The sequence below is a fragment of the Saccopteryx bilineata genome, chromosome 2 (assembly GCF_036850765.1).
Source record: "Saccopteryx bilineata isolate mSacBil1 chromosome 2, mSacBil1_pri_phased_curated, whole genome shotgun sequence".
NCBI classification, from domain to species: domain Eukaryota; kingdom Metazoa; phylum Chordata; class Mammalia; order Chiroptera; family Emballonuridae; genus Saccopteryx; species Saccopteryx bilineata.
Genome location: NC_089491.1, coordinates 18,434,665 through 18,460,091, shown reverse-complemented (window position 1 = coordinate 18,460,091; position 25,427 = coordinate 18,434,665). Strand labels below are relative to the sequence as shown.

The following is a 25,427-nucleotide window of genomic DNA, read 5'->3' as shown; positions in this document are numbered from 1 at the left end:
CATGTTACACTTTGGTCATGGATTCGAATTTAGCAGGCCACAGAACACACTGAACTTTCCTCTGTACTGTCTACATCTCGACTGGCATGGCCGTGGGTTGCTCCACTGTATACATGGTATTACATCATCATCTGCACATGCACACATGCTGCCACATCATCCTACAGAAACTGGGAGGGTTTTCCTTTTATTTGGTGCAGATTTCACATTTCTATCGTCTTTTGTTGCTTTCCTGTGACCGGTCAAAAGTGCACCATGACTTTACGGACACACTGTATGTTAATAATCTGAGTTAGTCCTTATAGCAAGCTTCATTTCCACTTAGGGATAAAGTGATGGGCAGAGAGATTAAACAAGGTTAAGAGGGTGGATTCTCAGGTAGAACTGAATTCCAATCTGGACTTCACACTTACAAACATGTGGCCTTGTCATTGAATTACTTGGGCCTCAGTTGCTTATCTCACGGGCCTTTGTGAAGATTAAGTGAGCCAAGCATGTGAAGTGTTTAGCTGCAGTCAGATACTAAGCACTGCAAGAGTGTAGTTTCGTTATTGTGTTTGTTTGCTGTTTTCTCATTGTCCAGGGTCAAATACCTACATGGAATTTCAAGTCCCAGCACATTCTACAGCAAATCCCTTCCTGCTCCTAAGCTAAACTATATGGTCACCTGCAAAAACCAGTAAGTGGCCCCAAACTAAGGAGCCACAGGTCCTTCCTGGTCTTGGCCAGACCACCTCCCAGCTGGGAAGACCCTAGCCTTTCCCTGCTACCCAAAGCCACACTGGGGTTCGAGTTTCCCGACAGCTTTAGTCTGCAGGGATAGGAGCTACAGAGTGTGTTCCCATACCTACCTCTGCCGAGGGTGCCTCCCAACCCAGTAGGCAAAAGACTCTTTCGAAAGAGTAATTTGTTCATCAGATAAACACGGCTCTAGGCGTCGGTGTGTCACAGGGAGAAACAGGGGCCCAGAAGCACTACCTTTCTAAGTGAGTCCAGGTTCTCTACTTGCTCCGGAGTGTAAGCTGCATTCTTCCCTCCGCCCATTTCTCAGAAAGGAAAGCTGAGGTTCATTCAGAGGGTGCCATGGCTTTGCTGGGGACTACCACTCCTGAAGGTCAGGGTCTAGCAAAAGGGTTAGGACACAAGTTGGAGTCGGGTTTAGCTCCCAACTCTCTGAGCAAACTTAGGCAGGCCCCTTTCGCCCCGGTTTCGTTATCTCTACAATGGAGACAGAAAGCTCAACGAAAGATTGTATTTGTCAAGGTCCACAGTTCTCAGCTAACAGTTTGCTCCTACTGAGCCGCTGGGCTCGGACATTCGGGCCTGACAGACTACAAGCCCCAGCATGCCTCAGGAAAGCAGGGTCTAGTGACAGACAGGTGGCTCTGCGAATTGGCGCCTGCCAAGGGGTTCGCTGCGGCGCTTGCGCAGAGGGTAGCGGGTGGGTGGGCTGGAGGCGGTTGACTCGTCGGAGCCGCAGGCGGTCAGGTAGGGGGCGGGAAGAGGGTCGGAGCGGAGGGACCGTTGCGGGAGTAAGGGGCCGCGGGTGAGCCGTGGGGAGTGGGGGCTGTACAGCAGCCTCCCACGCCGGAATGGCAGGGTATCCGGACCGGATCTGAGGGTCAGGACCAGGGTGGGGGGTGGGGCTGTGAGCGGGCAGGCGCGCGGGGGGTGGGAGGGACTCGATGGGATTGAGGAGCCGGAGGACGTGCAGCTCCGTGCGCGGAGCGAGGGGCTCCGAGAGAAGCTTCGCGGTGCAGCACGTTGGGAGGTATGCGGCAATGTGGGGGCCCCGAGGAGCGACCGGGTGCAGCATCTGGGGGGTGGGAGGGGATCTGAAGGCCTTTGAAGGATCAGGGTGCAGAATTTTGAAAAAATATGAAGGAAACGTGGAAGTCCTGATGACATTTGAGGTGCAGAATCTCAGGGGATTTGAGCGAATCCGGGGGCGCCAGGGTTCGGTGGCTGTAGGCTCTGAAGTCAGAGGGAGCAGGGTTAGGGGCTATCGTAATCGAGAAGGAGGAAGCATTCTCTGGGTGGGATCTGGGGAAAAATTGAGGGGGCGAGTTTGTGGGAGAAGCAGTGTCTCGTTGTCAAGAAGGGACCCGGTGAAGGCTCGATGACAATACATACATGAGATGGGGGTGGGTAAGAGAGGAAGGCGCCAGGTGGGAGGACAGCAGATTGCTGGGGGAATTGGGGGACCAGTGCAGGGAGGACAGAAAGCTCAGCGTGGGAATCAGGGTGTTAAACTGGGGTGCAGGGTGGAGGGCTGCAGAAATCTGAAAACAGATGAAAGGAATCTATGTCAGGGATTTGGGGCACGTGAGTGAAGAATTGGTGAGGGTTGCAATATGGAGCCCTAAGGACTTGAATTCTGTACTGAAAGAGGGTGGGGAACTGGATTTGGGGTGGATTCAATGGTGGGGTGGGGATGTCATTAACCGGGCCATAGAATTAAAGTGCTCTGAATAGATTTGTGAATTTGTGTTATGGGCTGCTAAAGGAATTTTCCTGAAGTCTGCAGGGGAAGCAGAGAGGGTCCCAGGGGCTCAAGGACCTAGAAGTAATGTATGAAACCACGAGTCGATGAAGTTTAGCAGCGTTTGGGGGATTCAGCAACAAAGTCCTGAAGGAGCCCGACTTTCTCTGTGAGAGGCCGAATTTCCCTCACTCATTAGTCAAAAGATCACTTTTCATGAGGCAGCCTTGGTTCTACCACTGACTGTGACTGTAAACCCAGGCCTGCTGCAAGTGGGAGGATTGGAGGCAGAAGAGAGTGGCCAAAGGGGGCACGAAGCAGGAAGCTGTTCAAGGTCATCCCCCTAAGCTTCACCTGCCTGTCCCTCCGAGCTGGGATGGCAGATAGAATGGGAGACCTCCAGGGAATGAGTGGAACATGATCTCGCCTTGTTTTCCTCATCAGTTACATAAGTAGATGAATTAATTCCTCTATAAGGTCCCTTACAGCTCCAAGAGGCAGGGGCTCTGTGAGTGAAGAGATTGGGCTGAGAGACAGGGGGCACTTTTATGTATTGAGCATTTAGTCCTGTGCCAAGTTCTGAAGCAGGGGTCCCTAACCAGGGTGATTTTGTCCCCTTGAGGGGCATTTGGCAATGTCTGGAGACATTTTTGGTTGTCACAATTGGGGTGTGGGGTACTACTGGCCTCTAGTGGGTAGACACCAGGGATGCAGTTCAACATCCTTCACTGCACTAGATAGAGCCTGCAATAAAGAATTATCTGTCCCGGCCTGACTGATGGTGGCGCAGTGAATCAAGCATCAACCTGGAACACTGAGGTTGCTGGTTCAAAACCCTGGGCTTGCCTGGTCAAGGCACATATGGGAGTTGATGCTTCCTGCTCCTCCCCACCTTCTCTCTCATCTCTAAAATGAATAAATAAATAAAAATAATTTAAAAAAAAAGAATTATCTGTCCCAATGTCAACAGTGCTACAGTTGAACCCTACTCTGGAGTGGGGTACCCTGGATTCAAATCCTGACTTGGTTTTCATAATGGCCCTGCTAAGCAGGCTGTACTATATTCAGTATTACACGTAGGGATGGGACTTGTCCGAGGTTCCACAGCAAGGGATGACAGGGCTAGGCTCATGATCTCTGTAACCCTGCATGCTCCCCTCCCCTGGCTTTGTCCTTGCTGGGACTGCTGCGTCTCCTGAGCTCAGCCAGTTCCCCACTCATGGAAGGATTGCCCCGTGAGTGTTGCTGAATATCGAATGGAACTCTACACGGATAAATCCATCTGATTAGGTAGGGAGCAGCCTTGAACTTTGTCCTTGATTTGCTCTTAGACCAGGACCTGTGGGTAGATAAGGGAAGGAGCTGTAGGTTAGTAGACAGGATGAGGTGTGAGAGACCAGAAGGTGAGGGATGGAGATCACTGGCTTGGAAAAACTCCTCATAGCAGAGACAGGCTGAAGACAGTCATAACTACTGTCCTGACAGCTCTTGGGTTTCTTCCCTGCACAGGTTAACAGCACTTGCCAGTCCACTCCAGGACTAGCTATAGCATTGCTGAATTTCAGAAACACAGTGGGACTGGACCAGAAGGCAAGACTTAGCTGGAATATTCACACACCCCCTTAAGGACAATATGTCATGGAAACTGAATCAGCCTGGGAATCAGGGGCTTGAAGTCCACAAAATCCATCCTCTGCTGCTGATTTACTAAGTGATCTTGGGCAAGTGCTTGCCCTTATCAGCCGCCATCCTTTTCAATACGAATAGCTACCATTTATTGTGTGCTTATTACGTGCATTATCCCTGGTTACCTGTCAATGACCTGGCCAGTAATCTAGGTATCATTCCCCATTTTACAGATGACAAAAGTATTAAGTTAAAAGATTCACCAAGGACAAATGGCAAAGCAGGGATGCAAGCCCAGTTCTGGCTGACTCCTTAGTTACATTATACTTAGTTTCATTTAGAGAGCCATTTCCAACACTAAAGAACTCACACACTTACATCTGCAGGGTGGTTGGTAGTCAAACGTTCCTAAGGTCCTTGAAGTGGCTCACCGTCCATGCACACCGATGTGCTGCCTCTGTGACACTCCCTCCACGATGTGCTTCTGGTTGGGCAGTCATTTAAAAATCATTCCTAGGTGCATTTACCAGATGTTCAGCCAGACTGCCTAGAGCCGAATCCGCTTGGGAGCTGTGCTGTCTTTTGAGCGATGTGGTTTGATGGCTGGGAGTGGACACGTTTGGATTTGATCCTCAGTTCTACTATTTATCAGCTTTGAGACCTTGTACGGATTGCCTTTCTCTGAGCCTTGGTTTCCTTTTTTATAAAGAGGAGTAACATATTTCAGATAGGTATTACGAGGATAAGAGATACGTATAAAAGGTGCCTGGCTTTCGTAAATGGTAGTTTTATGAGAGGTAGCGATTATGAGAGGAAGGGGGTGCTGGGAGGGAACTGAGTGTTGATTCACCAAATCTGTGACCCTTAAGTGGTCCCCACGTGGCTCCCCCAAACTCCCATACTCTCTTGTACCTTCCCCAGGATCTGCTTCCTGAACCTGTAATCAAAGTTCATGATTAAATGAACGTTGTTGTATGCAGAGAAAGGAACTGAAGGAAAGTTGAGTGGGTCTAGATGAGCTGGGTGTCCCCTGAGAAAGGCCGTTTATTTTTCCCCCTTGTCCTACATTCTTTGAGTCACATGGCATCATTAATATTGCCCAATATTTGTGGAAGATGCAAGGGAACCTTTCTAGGTCGTTCAGTTTCAGAAGAAAGACAGAATACAGAGAGGCATTTTCCAGCAAACTATTGTTGATTTATCTTGTCCTTGACATAGTCTAGCTAAAGCTTCCTTTCCCAAAGCATTTCCTTTGGGTTTCGTGTGTCCCAGACAGGCACAGCTTTGAGGTCAATCCTATGTTTCCCTGTAAGCCCCGACTTGTTGAGTTTATCCTAGCTGTTTTCAAGGTGCCTAAGTGCCCCCACATAACTCTCAGAATCCTCTTCACGGGACAGGGTGTCAAGTGGGGACCTCACTGACTTCCTTAACATCAGTCCGGCTAGCCACTCCCAGAGAGTGACCATTGGTGACCTGGACAAGGCGATGCGCTTGATGCATCTGATTCCATTCAAGTGCAGGAGAAAAATTCAGTTTAGAAAGCTGTCATGAAAGGAAATTTGATAAGCCTTGCAGAAGACGCAGGCGAAGAAGGGCAGGGTGTCGGCAGTAGGACAGACCCTTGTGTCTGTGAGAAGAAATGCAGAACTACGTCACATGCTTTCCGGTTTTCAGGTGAAGAGCTCCGTTCAGGTCTGTTTTCGCTCGAAATTTTATCTCCAGTGTTTTCATGGGCTTGACGCAGAGCAGGCACTCGGTAAAGATTTCTTTAATTGCTTCAAGCTCTCCAGTTTTGCTCATAGCCCCCAGGGCTGAGAGGGACACAGAAAGAGAGGCGTCTGGGAAACCACAACCACGGTGGGGGTCCAGTGCTGGTGCAGGTCGAGGCCCGAGGTCATCGCTCAGCCTTTGAGTCTGAGGTCAGGTGAAACAGTCTCCAAGGAAGGCTCGGAATGTTTGTATTTGGAGTGTATGAGTCGGATGTCTTGGGTATGGCCTGCCCTTAGAAAAGTGCCTGTTGGTTTCTTGCTATTTATTGGCTGGGTGGTGGCCCTTGCCACACTGCCGCTGCTCCTAAAATACCATTATTTACTGCGCAGTTAATTGCATACCTCGCTGGGTACTGTACTAAGCACTGTACACACATCAGCTCATTTAATTTTTACAATCGCCTTGTGATGAGAGTACTCCTGGAAGCCGTTTTTCTTAGGTAAGCTGAGAACTAGAGAGGCTAGGTCACCTGCTCAGCCTCCAGGATAACTGGGAGAGCTGGGGCTGAAATCTGGGGAGCCAGATTCCGGAGCCCACTCTGTCCCAGCCCTGCCGCCTGATCAGTGAAGTCTGGATTTCTCTCCCCTGTCTCAGGCTGCGCATCCGGGGCTCGTCAGGATCACTGCTGTTGTGGCATTCCATAGTTAGTCCCTGCAAGAATGAGCGGCGGCAGCTCATTTTCTGAGCAAGAGAAGCCATGAATTCACTTGCCCAAAAGTTTCTAGGATGGCTGGTTAGTGTCCTCAATTAGATTCCTTCAAAGCTGACCAGTCCCTCTCATAATCTTGCATGTCATGAAAGGAAAGAGCCTTCATCCTTTCCAAATGCAGTTTGCAAACTGAGTTTTGTTAGTACTCGTACTAGTTGGCATTGTTGATCCTGACCCTGATTGCTACTCAGCATCATTTCAGCACATACCTACCAGTGGCCGGGCTGAGCTTTTTGTATGCATTATCCCTGGTGGTCGTGGTAGCTTTTCAATAAAAAAGAAAGTGTGTTTAGTGGGGTTGAATAACTTGCCTAGTGTCTCACAACTTGTAAATGACAGTGCTCATTTGATTCCAGGTTGTCTGATTTCATAGGTGTTTTTGTTGTGTGTGTGTGTGTGTGTGTGTGTGTGTTTCTGCTACTCTGGTTATTGACGTCACTGTCTGGGAAAGCCTGATGGTTCCGGAAGTGACTGGATCCAGCGAGGGTGTGACTATACAACTTTCCTGCGTCAGCGGAGCTGTAGGTCACACAGCTGAAGGGGCGGGGTCTCACCTGGAGCTGAGGAGCTGGGCTGGCATCTCATGGGTGTGCAGTATCAGTCATGAGATCAGAGGAGCGGGCTAAACGGAGCTGAGGGGACAGGAGTTAACAGTACAGAGGAACAGGAAACATTCAGAGCTTCTTGAAGGCAGCCAAGATTATAAATCACACGTGGGGCGGGTTGTAGATTTTCTAGCTGGCAAAGAATGGGCAGCTGACTTAATGTCCTGGGATGGTAAGACAGTCCCTTTCACCCGTCTAGTCTTTTGGGGGAAACTGAGTTCTGATGGAATTTCCATCCGAATCATTCTCAGCATTAACAGTGATGACCAGATGTTCCCTTCTGGGAGAGAGAAGCTGTATCTGGCTATGTCATAGCTCCATTAAAGCTAGGACCCTGCATCCCCAAGTCACAGAAATGGGAGGCATGGTTCAGGCTTTTCAAAGTTCGAGGGAGGCTATTCCACGTCGATGCTTTCACGACGGGAACTCACGTTTCCTTGGCAAAAGCATGGAAATCCTTGACATTGTCTTCGGCCTCAGAGAGCCTAGAGAAGGTGCAGACAGCTGAGGTAACTCTGAGTGCGGATGTGGGCATAGCCAGTCCACTTTTTAAAGTGGATAGCTGAGACAGGGAGACAGGAAACTTTTCAATTGAAGGGAGTGGTAGGGCATTCCAGAAATCTAGGGAAAGAACTGTTGGTATTTTTACAACTTGGCTGACTTGTTAGTGAGCAGATCTGTAGTGCCAGCTCTGGGAAGCACAGATGTCCCTGTGCTTTGTAAGGTAACATGCTCTGGACCCAGACTCCCAATACTGACTTCAGTCTGTGGTCCCAGATGACGGGAGACTGAAGCAGTTTCGTTGGTTTGGAACTGAGAAGGTTTGCACGGCTCCTGAGTGCAGGTTTCTGTGTGTTCCTCTGTTCTGTTGCCCCCGGACCCATGGCATCTCAGAATTCAGCATTTACAGTGTCATATTTTTACATGAGACCTTACAGGTGCATATGTGGTAATGTGTTATTTTGTTGAGGCATAGATTTAAGTCCTAACAGGTTGCTGGGTTGCTGTGTAGGAGTGGGTCACTCAGCAGCTAAATCTTATAGTACTGTTGTTCCTTTTATATGCTACAAGGTTGCATTTACCAGAGTACAGTCTAGAGAATACTTGTTAAAAAGTGTTACATGACAGTTAAAAAGTATAGCTTGAAGTGATGTTGGGTTAAGCCAAGTTAAAAGTCTCTGTTCTGCAGTGTTCCACCATGTTTGAGCTGTGGGACCTGGAGCCAGTGTTTCTGAGCCTTAGTTTCCTCTTTTGTGAAGTAGGATAATAATAATGGTACCTACTTCAAAGGGGCATTATGAGGGTGAAATGAGATTATCTGAAGCATTTAGCTCGGTGTCTAGCACATAGTAGGTACTAGATGTATACTATTTCCTGTCCAGCAGAAGAGAAATAGATTTCAGGGAGGAAGGATTGACGTTAGATAAATTGTGCCTACCAGCTGCTGAATATTGGTCAGATTGCAAACCAAAACTAAATATGGGGAAATTGGTAAAATGTATCTCTGCACTGACTCTTCTTCTATATGCCCAGGAAAAGGGTTGATGTCACTTGCAAAGCTTTCCCCAGCTTGCTACATGGTCCTGAAAACTAAGCTAACTTGTCCCGCCCACCCCCCTCCCTTGAGGTTTGACCATCTGCATATCATGAGATGGCACAGGTGCAGCTGCAGAATTTGAATTTAAGAAGAGATTAATTTATCCACGTGCCTCATCTTGCTAAATCTATTCATTCTAATTTGGGGTATAAATTGACAGTGACATAAGGCGGCCGGGCACTGCGACTCTGTGGTTCTGCTTCCCGAGCATATGTGGCTCGGGGAGGGTGGGGAGTACTCATGGCCTGCACGGCGGGAAGCCACGGTGTTCCAGGCCTGAAATAAATTGTCTTGATAAAGCACTACCATTTTAAAAATCAGCTGAGCTCGAGTCTTTGGCTCTCGTAGCTCCACTACCTCCCCACCCTCATCCACTCAGTTTACAAGTCTCAGGGATTACACTTCTGGGCTATTGCTCAAATGTGTCTTCTTTCCATTTCCACCACCTGCTCCCTACTTCAGGCCCCCCAGGACTTCCACCAGGCACTTCGTAGGAGCTTCCAAGCTAGCTCCTCTGCCCTTTCCCCCACGCCATTCTAACTTAGCTCGTATCAGTTCCCTGCGCCAAAACAGGCATAGCTTCATTCTGCCCATCAGAACGAAGGTCAGAGGGCTTTGGCTGTAAAGACTTCTTATAATCATTCCCCAGCGTGAACCCCCTGTATACTCCCACAATTTTAACGTAAGGATGAGAGGCAAGAGAACAAATTTGTTGAAGAACTGTTTGGTGCTGATTCAAGTCTTAGCATTTTATATACCCCCCCCCCCGTATTATCTCACTTAATGTTTACACTGAGCTCGTGAAGGCGGGACGGATGAGAAACAGACCCAGAGAGGCCATGTGCCCTCTGTTCTCTTTCTAATTCCCTCCAGTCCTGTCCTTCCCCGTGCTTGTAGCCTCCCTTAAGACTGTGCCCTTTTCCTGGAAGTCCTTTTCCTCTGTTTCCACACGTGTGTGTCAGAAAAACCCCCTTTCCCTTGAAATTAGGGTGACTCCCTCTTGGCCTCCATCCAACGTGGTTTGTCTCTCATTCATGATACTACTTTTTGCCTTATTATTTACCTGTATTCTTGTCTCCTTTCCTGAAGTTTGAGCATCTGAAGGACAGAACTTGTATCCTGAAAAACTCAGTATCTAGTACAGTACATGGTATCTAGTCTTAGATGGATGGGCAAGTGAGTAGTTAGGAGAAAAAATGAATGGAAAATACATATATTTTTCTGATCTAATGTTTTGCCAGTCATTATAATTTTCTATTTCTCCGGGTGATTCCTAGGCCCCCAAATGTGGCACGATAAACTCTATATAACATGATAAAATCAGCCATGCTTCTGCTCACAGTTTTCTTTGCTTAAAAGGCCTTTTTCCCCTCTTTGCCTTGTTTTTTCTTGATGATATATCTCAGGAGTGTCACAGCTTCCGGGAAGCCCACCTCCCCTCCTCTGGGTAGAAGTCGTTACTCCATCCCCTGCACTCTGGCAGAACTTTGTAATTCTTTCCTGTGGGTCATTGTCCTGTGCTTTTCTCCTCCTATGAATCGCGAGTTGTACGTAAGATATAAAAATGATCACCAGCACTTCTCGAGATACTACTTGTCAGGCGCTATACTAAGTGCATCATAGTCACTATGCTATTTAACCCTTCCAAAAACCATACAAAGTAAGCACCATGGTTATTTCAATTGTATAGATGGGTGATGAGGACACTGAGCTTTGGGGAGCTTAGCTTCCTTCCTTTGGGTCACACAAGCAAGTATCAGAGACTCCAGAACCTGAATTTTATCCTCTGCTATGCCTTGTCTGTCTTGTTTCCCAGAGTATTCCCATCCGCTAACACGGGGGACCTCCATAAATGTTGTTTAGTAAGTGGATGACTGGCCAGGCCATGGCAGCTGCTCTCGGAGTGTTTCTTGAGTGAGGTCGTTTGTGTAGGCAGCGGGATAATGCCTCCTTCTCTCTCTCGCAGAGTTTGGTGTTCTGGAGCATGACTGGTGAGCTGTCCCGTCCTGGGCCGTGCTAGCAGGACCCTCCACCGGAAGCGCCATGGCCGCCGCGGCGGCAGCGTCTCACCTGAACCTGGATGCCCTCCGGGAGGTGCTGGAGTGCCCCATCTGCATGGAGTCCTTCACGGAGGAGCAGCTGCGGCCCAAGCTCCTGCACTGCGGCCACACCATCTGCCGCCAGTGCCTGGAGAAGCTGCTGGCCAGCAGCATCAACGGGGTGCGCTGCCCCTTCTGCAGCAAGATCACGCGCATCACCAGCCTGGCGCAGCTGAGCGACAACCTGACGGTGCTGAAGATCATCGACACCGCGGGGCTCAGCGAGGCCGTGGGGCTGCTGCTGTGCCGGGCCTGCGGGCGGCGGCTGCCCCGGCAGTTCTGCCGGACCTGCGGCCTGGTGCTGTGCGAGCCCTGCCGGGAGGCCGACCACCAGCCGCCCGGCCACTGCACGCTCCCTGTCAAGGAGGCGGCCGAGGAGCGGCGGCGGGAGTTCGGCGAGAAGCTGGCCCACCTGCGGGAGCTGGTGGCCGAGCTGCAGCGGCGGAAGGCGGCCCTGGAAGGCGTGTCCAGGGACCTGCAGGCCAGGTACAAGGCCGTGCTGCAGGAGTACGGGCACGAGGAGCGCCGGGTCCAGGAGGAGCTGGCCCGCTCCCGCAAGTTCTTCACGGGCTCCCTGGCCGAGGCCGAGAAGTGCAACAGCCAGGCGGTGGAGGAGCAGAGCTACCTGCTCAACGTGGCCGAGGTGCAGGCCGTGTCCCGCTGCGACTACTTCCTGGCCAAGGTCAAGCAGGCCGACGTGGTCCTGCTAGAGGAGGCGGCGGACGAGGAGGAGCCGGAGCTCACCGCCAGCCTGCCCCGGGAGCTCACCCTGCAGGACGTGGAGCTCCTCAAGGTCGGCCACGTGGGCCCCCTCCAGATCGGGCAGGCCGTGAAGAAGCCCCGGACGGTCAACATGGAAGACTCCTGGGCCATGGAGGCGGCAGCCTCAGCGGCCTCGAGCTCCGTGACGTTCAGAGAGATGGACATGAGCCCCGAGGAGGCGGCGGCCAGCCCCCGGGCCTCGCCGGCCAAGCAGCGGGGCCCCGAGGCGGCCGCCGGGATCCAGCAGTGTCTCTTCCTCAAGAAGATGGGCGCCAAGGGCAGCACTCCGGGCATGTTCAACCTGCCGGTCAGCCTCTACGTGACCGGCCAGGGCGAGGTGCTGGTCGCCGACCGCGGCAACTACCGCATACAGGTGTTCACCCGCAAAGGCTTCCTGAAGGAGATCCGCCGCAGCCCCAGCGGCATCGACAGCTTCGTGCTGAGCTTCCTGGGGGCCGACCTGCCCAACCTCACCCCGCTCTCGGTGGCCATGAACTGCCACGGGCTCATTGGCGTGACTGACAGCTATGACAACTCCCTCAAGGTGTACACCCTGGACGGCCACTGTGTGGCCTGCCACAGGAGCCAGCTGAGCAAGCCCTGGGGCATCACCGCCCTCCCGTCCGGGCAGTTCGTGGTCACGGACGTGGAGGGGGGCAAGCTCTGGTGCTTCACCGTGGACCGAGGAGCGGGGGTGGTCAAGTACAGCTGCCTCTGCAGCGCCGTGCGCCCCAAGTTCGTCACCTGCGACGCCGAGGGCACCGTCTACTTCACCCAGGGCCTGGGCCTCAACCTGGAGAATCGGCAGAATGAGCACCACCTGGAGGGCGGCTTCTCCATCGGCTCCGTGGGCCCCGACGGGCAGCTGGGCCGCCAGATCAGCCACTTCTTCTCGGAGAACGAGGACTTCCGCTGCATCGCGGGCATGTGTGTGGATGCTCGCGGGGACCTCATCGTGGCTGACAGCAGTCGCAAGGAAATCCTCCACTTTCCTAAGGGCGGGGGCTACAGTGTCCTTATCCGCGAGGGCCTTACCTGTCCCGTGGGCATCGCCCTCACCCCTAAGGGGCAGCTGCTGGTCCTGGACTGTTGGGATCACTGCATCAAGATTTACAGCTACCACCTGAGAAGATATTCCACCCCCTAGGGCATGAAGAAGAGGGGTTCTTCCGCACCCCAGCCAGCCTCCCTTCCCTGTTCCTCCCTCGCTTGTCGCTGGGGCTGTAGAGTAGACCTCGCCCCTGTCCTGATTCCAGCTGGCTAGTCCTAGAAATTTTTAGGTTTTTTTTTAATTTGCATTATTTCCCCCCTCAATTTAGAGCTTTCTCAGATGCATTGCCTGCGACGGGACCCACACTGGGGTTAGCTGGAGTCCGATGAGAACTTGGGCCTTCACGTCTTCAGTAGAAAGCCTTTTGCCCCGTATCTGAAATCTTCCCTTGCATCCACTGCACCCCCATTGGTTTTCCTCTCTTCTGGCTTTGAACGCCCTGGTCCATCATTTCCCTCCTGTATAATACATTTCATCTGTGACACTTTCTCTTAGACACCGCGCGCCTGGGGTGCATGTTCCAGTGGGGTCTGCTCCATCACTCAGTGACATTCAGACATCACGTCCGTGTAGCATGATACCTCAGGTCTGATCAGCTTTACCAGTGTGGAAGCTCCTTCCTCCAGTGCCACCAAGGGAGATACATAGTCCCTTTGGGAAGCAGTGCCTCTTGGCTCCGGGTGTTCCGTGCCATCTCTGGTCGGTCCCTAACTGCAGATGTGACAGAGAGGGCATTGACCCTCTTTAGTTGGTGTCAATGTCGAGGACATTAATCTGGAAGTCGCTTTCTTTTTAGAGGAGCATATGGATTAGAATTATGCCAAAACATTGGAAGATGGGAATAAACAAATGAAAACGCAAATATGGCCAGAGCAGACACCGGGATAGTCTCCAGAACTCGTCATTTCCCTCACTCCCTCTCCGCCGACCCGTGCCGAGAGCTGTCCGAGGAACTGTCCGGCATGGGCCAGCGCCAGCGGTGGGGAGGTGGACACACTGCATTAGTAAAACTGTTGGGTCCTGATTCTGTGTTTTCCTCAAGTAGCGTGTGATACTTGGTTTTGAGGTTTATTTCCATTCCTCTGTCGAGCATTAAATAATTGATAACTGTTTCTTCATCACTGGTGTTAGTCTCTTCATGTAATAGGGGGTTGGTGAGGGGAGGAGGTGGGAAGTGGTCACATGCGGTTCGGGTCCCGTGTCTGACACTGCGTTCTCTGAGAGCCTCAGAGATCTACCCAGGTCAGAATTCAGCCAGAGAGCACCATATGGGAAGATAATTCAGCTCTTACTTCCATGTGCAAATGTACAGAGCCAGCCCCCGAGGTCCAGAGCCACCAACACCGTGTTCTAAACTGAGCCTTCACCATCTGCTGTGTCCTTATAGCTACAGCTCAAAAAAGGAAGGCGGCTTACACTTTCCACACCGACGTGGGTGAGGGAGTTTGTGACCGTGTTCCTCCAGCTCGGGCGTTTACGAAGCAGCGTGTCCTGCTCGCTCGGTGCAGGGCTGATGGCAGGCCGAGAGCTGTCACCTTGCTTTCATGGAAACAATTTGTGAAGCTGAGCTACTCAAAATTGTATTTTTGGTGGTGGATGTTTTTATTTTTATTTATTTATTTATTTTTTGCTTCTGTTGTAATCGCTGCCAAAGGATCAGGAAGGAGATAAAGAGATGTTGAATTAGTTTGCCTTGTGCTTCTTACCTGGAGACAAGCCCCATGTTCTGATTATGACAGTGCATTCGATTTGCAAAGATTTATGCTTGAGAGGAAATTGATCCAATTAAAAGTGCATCACAAATGACCCCACTCTTATTAGAGCCACTTTATCTGCTTGCAGCTGACAGCAGGAGAGCTATCTTTGCTGTCAGTGGGGGCCATGCTGAGGCAGTAACGGGGCTGAGGCACACGGTTTTCAGCAGAGAAACGAGTACGACGGCAGGACCTGATGGGAACTGGGCCCGGGGTCCTCTAGCTGCCGCTGCCTTTGGAAGGTACCGCTCTCAGCTGGCATTCGGCGGGCAGGTCTGCCCGTCTGCACCGCACTGCCTCGGCCCTTGCGTTCGGCAGGTTTCTGCTGGCTCAGGATGGAAAGATCTGTGGTCTGAATGTTTTTCTTTATTTGATGTGCATATTTCAGGCTCTGCTCAATACAGTCAACTTGCAATTATCTCCCATGTTGACAAAATTGCAGAATAGAACCCCAAGAAACTAATTTGTTCAAATACAGCAAGTTGTTTTTTTTTAGCAGCATACCCTATTCAACAAAAGTCTTACGTGCAAGTCTAGCTGTAAAGTGGATCAAAGAGCAGCCGCTCTGGCTGCAGCAGGCTCACGGGCCTGAACAGGCTTCAGCCACCTCACCTGACTGTACCACTGCAGAACTCTTGTGGACCTAAAGGGCGGTGTCTGAAGACCTGAACCACAGCATTGCTCATCTCCCAGTTCCAGCTCATTAGCCCTCTGGCCAGTCATTTAACCCTTCCTCTGCTGGAAAATAACGAAAATGATTCCTGCCTCCCGGAAGGGTCCGGGATGCGAGGTCACAGACGTAAGTACCCAATACAGTTCTTGGCATACTCAATAAGTGATAGCAATTACTATCTTTTATTGAGTTCAGGAGTGCCACAAAGCTGCCCGCCCACTCCAGACAAGGCTTTCCCTCCTCCCTACTTTACCTCTCCTACCAGAACCTTTCTCAGGCAGCCCCACCCCTCCATCCACAGCTCTCCAGGGAAACCTCGTCACCAGTTCCTTGTGACTCGAGCTCTACCTATTTCAGGTTTCCAGTACTTTTTAAATAACAATGTTGCAATGATTGACCCTGCCCATATAGCTGAGTTTTATTGAAGGCTAACATCTAGTTACAAGCACATAACATGGTGTCTAATTTGGAATACGTCCTCAATTTTTCATTGGCTGTTATTTACCTGACTTGATGGTGATGGGTCCTCCAGTAACCTGAGTCTTCCTAACACAGTCCCCTTAGCATTGGATAACTATTCTCAGAGCAGCCCTTTTATAAGGCCTACAAAAAAACTAAAGGCAAACAAGTGACATACAGGTTGGGTAAGGCCTTGCTTTCCTTCCTCATTCTGAGTAATTACATAATACAAGGTTTGGGAGCAATGATTTATTCAGTATTTACTGAGTACCTACTGTGAGCCAGGCCCTGTGCCAGGTTTCAGAAAAGACTAATTTAATGATAAATGATATTATTAATGGGTCTACTTTGTCATAAATTAATGTCACAGTCTTCCCCGTCTCAAGGATTTGAAATCTAGTGTTCCAGTGTCTCATAGGCCAGGGAGAGATAGCATCGGAAAGATTGTGAGAGCCGCTACCAATGTGTGCTCCAGCTGGGATGGGCCACAGAGGGGCACTTCATTCTTCCAAATCAGTAAGATAAACTTGGCTGAAGTCTGACGGTGTTCCTGTGGGCAGGGTGAGTCAAGCTTAAACAGTGTTACTTTTAATCTAGTTACTAATTAATGCCTCCTGAAGGGTGAAGCAGTACCCAGCGCTGTAGGAGGGAAAGGTCAGGCAAAGCCTAGAATGAAACTCGGGGCTCCTCCTTACACCCGACTAGGCTGCTAATTTGCACTTAGGATGTGCAGCCCCTCAAGAGATCTCCAGATAAATTACAGACAGGAAACAAGAGCTGCCTGGATGAATTTTACAAGCACGGCAGTGATGAGGTAGCAGGCTGGCAACATACACACTTCGACTCCAGACCTATGGCTTTATTTTGTCGATAACATGAATATTCATGGTACCCTGGCTAAGTCTGAGGTTAGTGAGGCAACTAGCTCCAGGACTGACAATATATTCTAGTGGGAAAGTTACTGGACTTTGGGTCTGAATCACAGCTCTACCTCTTAACTAGCCGTGGTGGCCTCAGGTGATCACCATATATCTACATCAGTTTCTCTATAAAATAAGGAGGTTGGACTAGATCGTCACTAAAATCACTTCTGGCTCTAGGATTTTATTTTTTTAATCCAATAGAATTGAGGTTCAGTTTTCCCCCAATCTTTTTGCATAATTCTTGCTATATAATTTTCTTGTGTGTACATTAGACTAGTAGAAAGACCCTGGACTTGGTAATCAGTCCCACTTTGGTCCAGTTGCTTACTCTGCTCCGACTAATGTGACCTTAGGTCACTTCCTAGCTACTGACACTTTGTTGAGCTACAGTTTGCACACCTGGTAAAATGAAATTATGTTTTAAAGGGTTGTTGCAAGAATTAAAAGATAACGGGATAGTGTATGTTGTGTAAAAGTAATTCAGAAAACGTCCTTCTCATGGTGAACTGATGCAGACTTTTCAAGCTCACATTAGGAGAGATTTCGGATTTGTATTGGTGATGCAACAGCACTGATTGGATTGGCTCCTTAATTTAAGAGCCGACTGGAGGTCAGAGGCACAACACTCACTGCAGTGTATCTCAGTAGGAAGGCTGCATGTCAAACCTAAAGGCTATTTCATTAAAGTATTTAAACAAAGAAACAGGCACCCTTAGTTCTTTCTGTAGATGGTTAGAGACTAGCATAAAAAGATTTTTTTTTTCCAGGTCAACATTCATTAACTTAAACAATTACAAACATTAAAATAAACCATAAGTCTCACTGTCTGGTTGGAGGTAATATAACATACGGTAGCTTAAAATTTGCAACTCTCTGGAGGAAGAAAGTTATAAATATGAGCAGTAAAGAAGACTCCCCCACCCCCCACCAAACTATATACAGTAATAACCAAAAGAAAAGAAAAGAAATGTGAAAACAGGAAAAGGAAACAAACAAAAAACTGAAACAGAGGTCCACAATTTGACCCAATTAGAAATGCAAAATTTACTCCAGTCCTGAGTTTAGTCCTGGTCCCCCACTTAGCAACTGTGGCCACCAAGTCATTTAGCTGGGCAGCCTGTTTCCTCAGTCTGAATACAGTGATACTCTTTGCTGCATGATTCTGAAGAATTGGTGGATATAGAACACTTAGCAGACTTCCAGAACTTCATATACTTCCAAGAGTGGTAAATATTTTTATATTACAGTAAATTAAATGTATCTCCAGGTTACCCACACTTTTGTGACAGAGGGTTATATGAAACTGGCAAGGAAAAATTGTCTGTTCCCCTCAAAAGAAAGTCATTTAGTAGTTCACTGAAATCCTGATTAAAAACATGAAGAGTTTATGCATGACCAGGTGGTGGCACAGTGGATAGAGCACGGGGCTGGGACACAGAGGACCCAGGTTCAAAACCTCGAGGTTGCAGGCTTGAGCATGGGCTCATCTGGCTTAAGCGTGGGATCACAGACATGACCCCATGGTGGCTGACTGAGCCCAAGGTCACTAGCATGAAGCCCAAGGTCGCTGGCTTGAGCCCAAGGTTGCTGGCTTGAGCAAGGGGTCACTCACTCTGCTGGAGCCCCCCCCCCCCCGTCAAGACACATATGAGAAGCAATCAATGAATAACGGAAGTGATGCACCTACGAGTTGATGGTTCTTATCTCTGTCCCTTCCTGCCTGTCTTTCCCTCCTTCTGTTCTCTCTCTGTCTCTCTCACTAAAAAACAAACAAACAAACAAAAACAACATGAAGAGTTTGTATGAGTGTGGGTATCAGTCAAATGCATGTCTCTCTTATATAGATGAAACCAAGAGTTTCTTATGGCAGTTTACCTCGTTTACCTGGTTGTAATGCCATCGTGTATCTTCCCAGACTGTTAAGATCTGAGATCCCATCCATTCATTATGCATTCCCTCATTAAACATGTGTAAGACACCTACTGTGTATTATTATTAGCCGCGATCATAGGAGTAATGAATGCAAAGATGAGTCAATCATGAACCCTGCAGTCAGGGAGCCTGGGGTCTGGCTGGAGAGAGGAGATACGGAAGAACCGTGCACGTTTGCCGAGGACGAAGATAAATGGCCCGAGGTAGAAATGGAACGCCCAGTGTTTGAGAATAGACGCCTTCTAGTTGAGAGGACCTGGCTGCTGAAGGGCCTTGCAGGTCGAGGGCTGTCACGCACGGCACAGGCACAACACTACGGGGAAAGTGAGAAGTCGGTACCAGCAGGAAGTTCAAACCCCGCAAGAGTGAGGGGTCATTACAGGGTCTAAAGTGATCCAGGGCCCCTCCTTTAAGTAATAATGCCAGGGTTTCTCTTTTTCCTGCCCTAGGCTGTATCACTGGCTCCTCTCAGTGGCCATGGCTCAATGAGCTTTCATTTTCACAGAGGGGGTGGGGTACGGAGAAGAGTCTCCTTGGAGGCCTGAGCGGAGCTGATGTGGACAGAGAGGTCTAGTTTGAAAATGCACCCCTCGCCATGTTTTATCGATCTCCTTTCAGGGAATCCTGGTGGCTTTTGTATCAAATTTCCTGCCTTTTTTCTTTTCTTTTTTTTTAAGCGAGAGGGAGAGAGAAAGAGAGAGAGAAGAGAAGCATCAACTTGTAGTTGTGGCACTTTAGTTTTTCATTGATTGCTTTCTCATATGTGCCTTAATTAGGGGACTCCAGCTGAGCCAGTGACCCTTTGCTCAAGCCAGAAACTTAGGGCTTTAAGCCAATGACCTTTGGCTCAAGCCAACAACCACAAGGTCGTGTCTATGATCCCACACTCAAGCTGTTGAGGCCGCACTCAAGCTAGCGACCTCAGGGTTTTGAACCTGGATCCTCAGTGTCCCAGGCTGATACTCTATCCATTGAGCCACTGCCTGGTCATGCACCAAATTTTCTGCCTTTTTAAAATCCTGAACTAATATCCATTTGCCTCCTCTCAAAAGCCTAAGTCAAATGAGTGTTTAAATCTCAATACAGTTTTGTAATAAAATCTTACTTCCTTTTTCAATGTTGAATGCTGACAGCTTTCAAAATCTACCATTTCCCCTTCATCTGCCCCACATCGGAACATGCCAAGAAGAAAGCTTGAATTCTTCTTCCACCTCTGAGTCCAGTGGGAAGTTCAGACCACACAAGCCCTGCCCCTGCATGGAAACCCTCACCCCAGCCCCACCTCTAGCCCACCATATAAACCAAGCTGGTCTCTTTTACCTGCCTTCTTGAGCCATTTCTGGACCTGCTTAGGAGCCGGATTGCTTCCCCAGAAAGCCTTATTATGTGAGTTATAAACCATTTCATACCAGTCTCAACAGCTGAACCAGGTTTTGGATGGGTCCCCTTCTTCTCTGTGGGATGACCACAATCGGCACAATAAGCAGGTTAAGACAATGACCACCATCGCGGGAGTCTTTCTTCTTGCTTTGATTTGCTAACTGGCTCTGCTTCTGTCCCTGCTGCTGGCTCTGCTGCTGGCTAGCTGTGTTCTGAGCCACACGAAAACTTGTGCTTTGAGCTATGCTGCTCGAACTGCATTTGCTGAGCCCTGCCAAGTCTCTATTATAGATTTAATTGAACTAAGTTGGAAGTTTTGATAAATGGCATTTAAGAACAGGAATAAAGTAGCCCTGGGTCATGTGTCTTGGTCCAGACACATGTGTGCCTCAGATTGAATCATGCATCTAGATTCCAGCATGTGCTGTGACTAACAACCAGGCTTGGGGGAATTACTCTCGTCCCGTGACTACTGGCTGTTTGTCTCATGCAGACACTGTTCGCTGGTGATTGCTCTTGTGTAGGGAAAACAGTCACCATGTGGAATGCTGTGGTCCACGCTCTAAAAGTAAATGGCTCACTAGGCTTCTACAAAATGTCTTTCCTGCTGCTCTATCCCTCCTTGCCAAAGAAAGATCCTAATCTTCAGGGTTAGAGGTGGAGGCATCCTTGGTTCCCCTGTGGCACATCCAAGGGGTTAATTCCAATTTCACTTAAGCCCATGGCCCTTAAAACCTACAAAGCAACCACTGCCATGAGCCCTAATCCTGATGAGATGGGCTTGCGAACCTCTGGAGGAAGAAACGTATAAATATGATTCTCCCCTTCCTCCACTCAACAAACTATATACAGTAACTGCCAAAAGGAAAAATAAAAAGACATGAATACAGGAGGAAGACACAAAACACTGCCGCAGAGGTCCACAATATGGCCCAATCAGAAATCCAAGATTTACTGACAGATTTTATAGAACAACAAAAAGATAAGAGGTTCCTAATTGGCTTTTCCATTGGGTTCTCAATGAAATTTTAACATCTGCTCAAATGCACCAATTATCAAACTTTGATAGCTTTAATCAATACTGGGGCTGAAATCAGAGTTACATAGACATGGGAATTCCCCTAAAATCAGACAAAATACCCCTATATACCATGAGGGGAGTTACAGAAAAGTTTTCAGGACACATAAGGAAGACAAATAGGTATACCTCACCTTAATCATTGTAATTATTGTCTAAATTCCCCATAGCTATAGTACCCATTACCCTAGAACATCCATACTGGGCATGGACACTGAGCCAATGAGTAATAAGTTAAAGTTGAAGTAAGTTTCTGTCCCAGTTGGCTTGCCAGAATGGGGACCACACGGACCTTCTCCTTCCATTAGTTAATATGGGGAAATCCATATAACAGACTTAGTTAGAAAAAAAGTGATTATCCCCCCTGCTTCATAATTTTATAGCCCAATTTAGCCTGTGCTTATACCTGAAAAGAATGAATGATACCTTGTGATGGATAAAGCAACCTATTAGCGCTGAGGTCCCACCCACGGAGGCTCCCACACCTAATACTGGAATTACTAATTCCATCCCATCAATAACTGGTAAGTACTTTGCAGTCAGAGATTGGGCTGATATGTTATGTTCATTCCCAATTCAACAGCCTCTCAGCCACAGCTTCCCTTCCTCATCAAAGGGACACAATGTCCTTTCACCTGGCTGCCCACGAGTCCCCCTAAACAGGTACGCCATCACACACAATCTTTACAGACAAGATCGTAACCACATCCAACCTTGTCCGGGGTGCAGTAATGACATCACATTGATCACATCCTTTCCGAAGAGATTCATGGGACACACTCCTGACGACACCCTAACATTCACAGAGGGGCTCAGAAAGGCACGAGCCATTGCCTCACGTGGAGCACAAGGCCCTGCCACCTTGGTGAAATTCCTAAGCATGATTTAGCTGGGGATCATCCCATCCACAATGTCAAAACTCATCATCTTCAATGTTAAAATAAGCCCACTTCTTTTAGGTCTTTTGGGTTTTGGAGACAACATATTCTTTTTTACAAATTTTAAGTCCATTTATACCAGGGGTCCCCAAACTTTTTACACAGGGGGCCAGTTCACTGTCCCTCAGACCGTTGGAGGGCTGGACTATAAAAAAAAAACTATGAACAAATCCCTATGCACACTGCACATATCTTATTTTAAAGTAAAAAAAACAAAACGGGAACAAATACAATATTTAAAATAAAAAACACGTACATTTAAATCAACAAACTGACCAGTATTTCAGTGGGAACTATGCTCCTCTCAGTGACCACCAATGAAAGAGGTACCCCCTCTGGAAGTGCGAGGAGGGCTGGATAAATGGCCTCAGGGGGCCGCATGCGGCCCCGCGGGCCATAGTTTAGGGACCCCTGATTTATATTCACAAATCGGCCCAACTTGATTAGGATCCTATGCAACAGAAGGCTCTAGGATCTGCCCCACTTGCCACAGAGCAGACAGGCCCCTCAGTGCCCTCCCCGGAGACCCCTGCCCCACTTGCCACAGAGCAGACAGGCCCCTCAGTGCCCTCCCCGGAGACCCCTGCCCCACTTGCCACAGAGCAGACAGGCCCCTCAGTGCCCTCCCCGGAGACCCCTGCCCTTCGGAGGCTTCAGCTACCTCCTCTCCGGCCTCCTGGGCTCTCTGGACCACACATGATAGCCGCTGTTTGCCCACTTCTGGTGCAAGAAACCACTCTCAGTTCCACTCCGTAGGCCATCGAAGTGCAATCGCTGGCTGCACAGTGGGCTGGCCCGAGCCTGTGACCCCCCACACCCAGCTTCCTAGTATGCTTGGACCACACAGCAGTACCCTGAACACTCAGCCCAGCCACCGAGGCCTCCTCGCTGCCAGGGACATCCAAACCTGGGCCCTGGGCAGTGCTAGGATTCAGCAGGTTGGCACCAGTTCTGCAGAACTGACACGTAATTTTTTATCGGGTTTGGAGAACCGCTTGTTAAAATGGCACTTGTAATCAGGGTTCTCCCTAAGGTGGGCGCTTGGGCAGGTGTCCAATGTAGAAATCACAAATTTACATTCCTTACTCTTTTTTTAATGTTCATTCTGCGCAACAGTGTATTCTAAGCTCCTATAATAATGTTCATTCTGTCCATAGGTGAAAAAAATTGCAAGTGCGGATGCCAATCAAGAAGTAATATGGTAATATCTTAACAGTGTTATTGTTTTTGTCAGGTAGTATTTAATATTTTTTATTAATATTTTAAAGCTCTTTCTTATAACAATCTAGCTTTGTGTGCCTCTTTTATTGTTCTGATTTAAATAGTAAATGCATGAAATAATAAAGAACCTTTTGGCATATCTTTTTTAATACTTATAACGGTCATTAGGGCAAAGAAACCGGTTGTTAAATTATCTGAATCCCACTGCTGGCCCTGTGGCATGTCCCATGTGTAGGAGTGAATGTTCCTCCATCCTTAGTTTTCTGCCGAAGCCACAGTGCTGGTGAAGGCGCCTCCTTTCCCAGGTCCCTTGGTGATCAGAGAGGCTTTTTTGACCAATCAAGCCAGCAAGGTATATTTCTATGCTTTATATACTTTAGAGATGGCACCGCCACTGCGCGTGATGGGGGTTCGCTGGACAGTGGCTAGCTGTGGCTCTGCAGCCCTTCCCTGGGATGTTCCTGGGATCGGGACAGGGCCCGAGAGTCAGCACCTCCGGGCACACTTCGTGCAGTCCTCTTCGCACTGCATGCTCTGGCGGGCAGCCTGTCGGCTCGTGTCTACAGACTCCCGGGCCACCGCCCGTGCTCTGCGCCCCTGGCCTAGTCAACAGCGGCAATCACCCCCTATCCACGGTAGCTGCTGGGGTAAAGAACTCCGGGATCTCTCATCTCACAGACACCAAAAGTATCAATCAAGGTCGCACATGTCTCCACACACAGTAATCCACAGGGGAAGGCTACGAAGACGCTCCTTATCCCCTTCAGAGTTCAGACGTCATCGATGAGTGACCCAAGCACTCATTTCACTTCTCAAAATACATACAGTGGGAGTCTTGTACAATTTAGGGAGATTTCCACCCCTCCCCTTACCACCCTCGGACTACAAGCATCATGGAGTGACATGACAGCTTACTTAAACAAGTTCAAATTCAATCCAACGAGACACAGCGCGTTTCAGTTATCGAACGTGCGGGGTGAATCGTAAGAGAGACTCTGACTACATTTGTGACGTTTGACTGCTGACAGCTTTCAAGCCCCGCTGATCCCCTTCCTTCAGCCCCACGTCTGGGCCAGCTGATAAGAGGGCCGAGGTGCCCTCACCTTTGGTGCCAGAGAGAGAGGTCCAAACCATGCAAACGCCAGCCAGAACACGGGGACCCACCCGCGCCCACTCCATCCCTCAGCCCTTACAAGCCAGTTCCTCTGCCTGCTCTCCCTCAGACCACCCTTGGACATCTGCTCTCCCCAGAGAAATTCATGATGTGAGTGATTCATCTTTTTCTACCCTCTTGGGGTACGTGCGGCATCATCAGTTTCATAATCCGAACCCTATACCAGGCAGGAGCCCCTCTGACTACTTCAGTGACAGATGTATCGAGATAAACATGGAGAACAACTTCCTAATGTGATAAATGAGTGCTGTGCGAATTTAATTTCTGAGCAACCTCATGAATATAACCATGTGTTTTTATGAAATAGCATTTAATATTTACACTTAAAAATAATGATACATCTCTCAGGCCCGAGGATCTATCTGAAACGTGTTTGACAGATTTAATGATTCTGTTAAAAGTGCTAGAAACAAAGTTAAATTAAAAATAGTATGGCTGGAAGGGTGCAGGGAGCAGGTGCGCCCAGTGCCCTGCCCGATCCAAGTCTGCCAGGTCCGGGAGAATAAAACTTGCAGTGCTGGACACTCTGGAAGAAATGACACCAGCAACTGGGCACATATACTCTGGACCCTCCCTAGAGGACGAATTAATTGTTAGCTAAATGCAAGGGACAGATGATAAAGCAAAAACCCTGAGCGTATGTGTTCCTCCCCTCTGCTCTGGCGACGAAGGACACATATGCCCGTTTTCCTCCTCAGTGAAATGGGGCATATTAATTCCAGCCTACTTAATACGGGCAAGGACTATTCTTCACGGCCCCAACCCACAGCATTGCACACAAGTGAAAGCTGGCCCAGCAGGAGCAGTGCGGGCAGACCCTCTGGATGACCTAATGCCTCTCTAAATAAAACATCAGAAACAATGACGGGCGTGGCAGGAGAAAAGTAGTTCCCTGAGGAAATGAGTTGTGAAAGGGGAACTTGGTTCTTATAGTCACTATAATACAGTGGAAGATACTGTTTTCTCCTATGACTTCAATGATCACAACTAGCTCCCAAACCTGCACTTTTTCAGGTCTTACCTTTCTTTTGATCACCAGTATATACACATATATGCACATATCCCCAACGGGCCACACTTGACACTGCTAAGTGATGTGCTGTTCTGACTGTGAGCTGGTGCGGTCCGTGAAGATGTCCGGGAGGAACCTTACACTCAGCATATCCAAACCGAGCCCAGCTCTCAGATCCCTGC

The 25,427-nt window shown here is 49.0% G+C and overlaps 2 protein-coding genes across 7 annotated transcripts in view; one reads left to right on the top strand and one right to left on the bottom strand.

Annotated features, from left to right (window-relative positions):
* The window catches only part of ASTN2 (astrotactin 2), an 886,721-nt gene that overhangs the window by 205,710 nt on the left and 655,584 nt on the right, over window positions 1–25,427 (bottom strand). The gene's annotated exons all lie outside the window — the stretch shown is intronic.
* Window positions 1,440–13,819, top strand: TRIM32 (tripartite motif containing 32). Of its 2 annotated transcripts, none has more exons than XM_066256392.1 (2): window positions 1,440–1,488; window positions 10,756–13,819. In XM_066256392.1, exon 2 carries the CDS (start codon window positions 10,833–10,835, stop codon window positions 12,795–12,797), a length of 1,965 nt encoding a protein of 654 aa, XP_066112489.1. In that variant the 5' UTR covers window positions 1,440–1,488; window positions 10,756–10,832; the 3' UTR covers window positions 12,798–13,819. The 2 variants fall into 2 exon arrangements, with proteins under 2 accessions (XP_066112489.1, XP_066112490.1); XM_066256393.1 differs by lacking the exon at window positions 1,440–1,488 and adding an exon at window positions 1,678–1,771.

Coding starts and splice junctions, on each gene's coding strand:
- TRIM32 (XM_066256392.1), top strand. CDS start 10,833: ATGGCCGCCGCGGCGGCAGCGTCTCACCTGAACCTGGATGCCCTCCGG.